The sequence below is a fragment of the Eptatretus burgeri genome, chromosome 7 (assembly GCF_056783735.1).
Source record: "Eptatretus burgeri isolate ZD-2024b chromosome 7, Ebu_testis_v1, whole genome shotgun sequence".
NCBI classification, from domain to species: domain Eukaryota; kingdom Metazoa; phylum Chordata; class Myxini; order Myxiniformes; family Myxinidae; genus Eptatretus; species Eptatretus burgeri.
The window spans coordinates 71,468,645-71,474,644 of record NC_140967.1 but is presented as its reverse complement, the minus strand read 5'-3'; the positions used below and the strand labels follow the sequence as shown (position 1 = coordinate 71,474,644).

The 6,000-nt window shown below is 42.8% G+C and overlaps 1 protein-coding gene across 1 annotated transcript in view; it reads right to left on the bottom strand.

Annotated features, from left to right (window-relative positions):
• Nucleotides 1-6,000, bottom strand: part of VPS4A (vacuolar protein sorting 4 homolog A) — a 101,773-nt gene that overhangs the window by 75,583 nt on the left and 20,190 nt on the right. The window contains exon 3 of the mRNA XM_085888981.1: nt 3,099-3,249. Coding sequence (XP_085745107.1) covers nt 3,099-3,249 — 151 coding nt within the window. The remainder of the gene's footprint in view (nt 1-3,098; nt 3,250-6,000) is intronic.

Genomic DNA, 6,000 nt, shown 5'->3' with positions numbered 1-6,000 from the left:
GAAAGTTGATGCAAACAATTCCTACAGGTGTGCCAACTTTTGGTGATTTGTTACAAACCCTCTGTCTGTATAAAAGCAGTGTTGGAACAGACTCTGCTGCTACACCCTCTGAAGCATTATTTGGACAATATTGCAGTGCAGGAAGTAGTATATTGCCATCATAATGGCGAGAAAAAGACAATTAACAAAGGAAGACAGTCAGACCATTATAACCCTTAAGAGTGTCAGTCTTTCCTTCAGAGAAATTGCAAAGAAGCCAAGGTGTCAGTCAGTACAGTTCCCTACACCATCAAGAGGCATTTGGAAAATGGAGGAAACTCTAATAGGAAGAGGTCTGGCAGACCCAAAGCCACGACACAATCAGAAGACAAGTTTCTGAGAGTCAACAGCTTGCGTGATAGGCGGCTCACAGGACAGCAGCTTCAAGCACAGTTTAACATTGGTCGAAGTAAGGAAGTCTCCGTTTCATCTGTAAAGAGAAGACTTTGAGCTGCAGGTTTGACAGGTCGAGTGGCAGTAAGAAAGCCATTGCTAAGATGGCAAAATAAGAAAAAGAGGCTTGCCTGGGCCATGCAGCACCGCCAGTAGACTACTGAAAACTGGAAGGTCTTATGGACCGATGAATCAAAATTTGAAATCTTCGGTTCATCACACAGGGTTTTTGTATGCCGTCGAGTAGGCAAAAGGAAGATTCTTCAGTGTGTGACACCAACTGTCAAAGATGGGGGGGGAAGCATGATGATCTGGCTCTCTTTTGCTGGATCCAGTGACTGGCACCCTGAATCAAAAGGGCTACACCTGAATTGGTCAGGGGTTCATCCTCCAGCAAGATAACAACCCAAAACATACCTTCAGGTTATGTCAGAGCTACCTTAGAATAAAAGAACAAGACGTTAGGCTTCAAATCATGGAATGGCCTGCACAGTCTCCAGACTTAAACCCCATCGAGCTGGTTTGGGATGAACTGGACAGAAGGGTGAAAGCAAAGCAACCTACAAGTTTGAAACCTACAAGCAACCTACAAGGTTTGAAAGCAAGCTCTCCACCTTGTCAGGAGAAAAGGATACAGAGTCCAGGGACAGTTTGGTGCGACTGGGTAAAGTGGGTAGAGATAGTGATGGGTTTGGGACACAAGATTTAGCTGCAAACACCGAGTTTAGACATTCAGCTTTATCACATGTGGAATCAGCAGTGCGGCCATTTGAGGTAAGGGAGGGGATGGAGAGGGAACATACACCAGAAACAGATTTGATTAAACGCCACCAGGATTTTGAGGAGGGAGAGAGGTTTGAGAGTTCAGACTTGAGATGAGAAAGATGTTGTTTTCTGGCTCTCCTGAGGGTAGATACACACTTGTTCCGAGCTTTGTGGAAAGAACTGAGATTGCCCTCAGTTGGGTTTGCTTTCCATGAGGCAAAGGCAAGTTGTTTCAGGACAACTGCCTCGCCACAAGCTTCAGTAAACCAAGGGCGGGAGGAAGGGTAAGACAACTGAACACGAGAGGGGATAAATCTGTGCATGAGGGAGAGCAAGTTTCTTTGAAAGAATTCCCAGGATGAGTTGATGTTTGAGAAAGTAGTGATAGGAGACCAGTCTGTAAGTTTGATGGCTGCTCGGAGACCCTGCCAGTCGGCTTGAGTGAAATGCCAGACTCGACGGCGGTGAGGTGGTTCTCTGATAACAGCCAGAGAGATGTCCACTTTAACAAGGACGTGGTCAGAAGAACCGATTGGAGCGAAGGAAGAGCAGCAGATATTGTCAGGGAAATTTGTCAAAATCAGATCCAGAAGAGATGGAGTACCATTGGTTGAGATCCGGGTCGGGAAGTTGACCGATTGAGTCAGTCCCAATGAGTCACAGAAAGCTTTTGCTGATGTCCCATGGCAGGTGAGAGAGGTACCCACACCTAGCCAACTGGCGTGATGACAATTGAAGTCGCCACATAAGAGGAAGAGAGAGTTTGGATGAGAAGATAGAAGATGGTCCATGTTTTCGGATAGTAAAGGTTTCAAGTGCAACACATTTGTGGGAAATTCTGCAACAGTGTTGGGAAGAACTTTCCAAACAATATTTGATTTCCATTGTAGAAAGAATACCATGAGTATGTTCAGCTGTTATATCTGCAAAAGGCGGCTACTTTGATGAATCAAAAAATTTAGATTAAATTTTGTTCAACAAAACGATTCCATGATTTCTTTTGAACAATTCTTTGGTGTAAAAATAACCACACATTGTTAAAATAGCCAATAAATTGTCTGAATTCATATTCTATTGCTTTTGTTAATATTGGTGGAATAAGTTGAAAATGAGCAATGTACTGTACCTAATTTCGGGTATGTACCACAATCCTGAAGTTGACGACATTGCACATGGGGGTACACAGCGATTTCACAATGACATGATTCAGGATGGAAAGCCCATGGTCTTAAAATGTTCAAGAAATGTTTCACATGTGCACACCCAAATAAGAAATATATACTTAAACACCTTTACAGATTAAACAAAGGAGGTTAAAATCGCTCAACAGATTAAACTCGGACATTCGGATCGTAAGACAAATTGAAACCTCATTATTAGCCAGAGCTAAGAAAACAGTGATCAACCACCCGGTGAAGCCTGGTGTTAGCTTAACGGTTAAGGTGGCTGGCTTAAAATCTAAGGGTTCTCAGTTTGAGCCCGTCAGCCATTGAAGTAACATCAGGTGGGATTGACTCAGCCTGTCATCCTTCCGAGGTCAGCAATATGAGTATCAGTGTAATGCTCAAAGAGGGCACTGCATCAGCGGAACAGCCGTGCCCCCAGAAAAATTATGCAACCAGCAGTCACAGGCTGCTCACGATAGCTCGCTCACCACCTGGCGAACTTTCTCCTAAAACATCGCTTTAGCAGCACCAAACTTCTAGAGGACGTAGATATGTGCTATTGTTAACAGATATTCATGACCAAAAAAAAGCAAGCAAACTTGAGCGACAACAACAGCCCTTGAGGATGACATCCACTATGATGCATGGTTTGCAAACTGGTTAAAGCATCAACAATGAGACGGAACTCTGTTTTGCACAGGTTCAACTCAAATATATTAGAAGCAAAATTCTCACCCTTTGTCATTCTGTGACTCCTTTACGGGCTTCTTTCCAGACTTGCCTTGCTCTTGGTTCTTCAAATAGTCTTTCAGCTTCTCGGCTCTTTCCAGGTACTGCTTGCACTTAGCCCTGATGCTGTCTTTGGCTTTCTCGCTTTGTGCCTCATCTGCCAAGCACATGCCTCAACTTTGCATAAATGCATCAAGACAGATCATCAATTAAAAAGAAACCTCAAAATGACAACTCAGAGTTACCCCAAAACATGACTATTAAAATGACAATCTGCTACAGAGTGCTCGGGAAGCATGCGCAGAAACCACAGGAAACGGCGGTATTTGGGGCACCATAAAGTATATCGTGCGTGTGAGATAAGGATTGTTACCTAAACTGTTAACAGAGCTTCTAAAAGATGCCTAAAATACTTGGAAAAGTACCAGAGGGAAAGGACTGTGCCTCTGCACAACAAAATACTTGGAGACTTTCTCAGCTCGCTGAACGGGCAATCTGCACATACTGCAAACTCCCAACCATGTGGGCTGTTGCAAGGCCAGAGGGGACGCAAACCCCAGATCGCTCGCTACCAGTGAATGGACTTTGAAACCTTGTGGGAGTGCCTCCTGTGAACATGTTAAGCTGGGTGATTTATTTAATGGACATGTGCAATTAAAAAGACGAAGATGTGCGTCTTACCAAGTACCGGTAACCAACTCTAAAGCAAAGGATATCTTCACGAAGTGAAAATACACAAAGATTGTACAAGCTTCATCATGGGGTAAGATAGTACTCCATATAGAGGGATGATATAGGGAAAAAATGGCTGCCCGTTCCAAAGTGTACACAATGATACACTTATAAACTACTATGGAGTGAAGTCATGAGCATTTAAGAGCCATATATTATATTCTTGAGCGTTTTTGAACTACCAAGATTTAAAAAGATGCCAGGATACATCGCTGAAGTACCATAATGAGATATCATTAAAATGCCAATTTGTACTTCTTCTCCCCCTCGAAAAACAATGTAAGACGAGAGGGGGGGGGCACTCAGGAGAGTGCAAAACCTCCGCCACCAATACTGCTGGGTAACTCAAGTGAACCATACATCTTATTCATTAAATATGATGTCACCAGTGCTGACAGTTATAGTTCTTTTCTCCAACATTTTTTTTTGGGGGGGAGGGTTGGAAATCACTTAAAACATGCAGAAATGCAAAAACAAGAAATCGAAATTTTGTTGAAAAAAAAGTTGCAAAATTTTTTTTTCTCCAACAATTTTTTTTTGGGGGGGGGACCAAGTCCAAAATCTAATGGCATGATCCTTGGACCATACCTAACCCCCCCCCCACCAAGTTTCGTCGAAATCCGTCGAGGAGTTTTTTCCGTAATGCTGTTCACAAACAAACAAACAAACAGACAAGCAGTCATAGACTGGTACTTACGAAATTGTCAACTTGACCTCTGACCTTGTCTATGAAAAGCTGTCTCTAGAGAAGGTAGCGACGCAAACCAGAAGTTTATACGATGATTCTGTACCAAGCCATCAAAAATCGTAAGGTCGACCGAAGAAAAAATCTCCATTTCTCCACGCAATTATTCAATATTATTTTATCAAAGTCACAAAACCGTAATATTCGGACATCCACCAAAAATCTTTACATAATCCGACGGCTCAGCGAGTCAGGCATGCGACGATAACCTTTATTGGGGTAAAAAAATGACTTTTAAACACCATCTTTATCGAAAACACCGTCAGCGCACACGCAAAACCATACGTGACTCAACGACGCGTCTGCTCGAGCGCACTGCATCATGGGCCGACCCGTGACGCGTCGAGTGAAATATTTTTTATACGATCTTAAAACGTCTCCAAAACATCCGATTTTTACCAGAATTTCGACAACCGAGTTTTAAGCGTCCTAAGCGATCGCAAAAAACTAAGACAAAATAAAAATCGAAGTAAAAACGAACTCATAATGTCGAGCGAAGCAAAAATACTCCATTTCTCCACAGTAATTTATGGAATTATGTTTGACCTCACTGTGACCTTGACCTTTGACCGATTTCAACCAAAATCTAATCAGCGCGAGCCACCACGCTCCTGAATCACGTGGTGTAATTTGACATTGGTAGCTTCTTCCGTTCTCGAGTTATCGTGCCTACAAACAAACAAACAAGCAGTCAGAGACTGGTACTTACGAAATCATCAACTTGACCTCTGACCTTGTCTAATAACAGCTGTCACTCGAGAAGGTAGCGACGCAAACCAGAAGTTTCTACGATGATTCTGTTCCAAACCATCAAAAATCTAATGTTTTGGATGTTTGACCTCACTGTGACCTTGACCTTTGACCGATTTTGACCGAAATCTAATCAGCGCGAGACACCACCCTCCTGAATCACGTGGTGAAATTTGACATTGGTAGCTTCTTCCGTTCTCGAGTTATCATTTTTTGGATGTTTGACCTCACTGTGACCTTGACCTTTGACCGATTTTGACCAAACTCGAATAAGCACGAGCCATCACCCTCCTGAATCACGTGGTGTAATTTGACATTGGTAGCTCCTTCTGTTCTCGAGTTATCGTGCCTACAAACAAACAAACAAACACACAAACAAGCAGTCATAGACTGGTACTTACGAAATCGTCAACTTGACCTCTGACTTTGTCTAATAAAAGCTGTCTCGAGAGAAGGTAGCGACGCAAACCAGAAGTTTCTACGATGATTCTGTACCAAACCATCAAAAATCGAATGTTTTGGATGTTTGACCTCACTGTGAACTTGACCTTTGACTGATTTTGACCAAAATCTAATCAGCGCTAGCCATCACCGTCCTGAATCACGTGGTGTAATTTGACATTGGGAGCTTCTTCCGTTCTCGAGTTATCTGGACCAAACCATCAAAAATCGAATATTTGA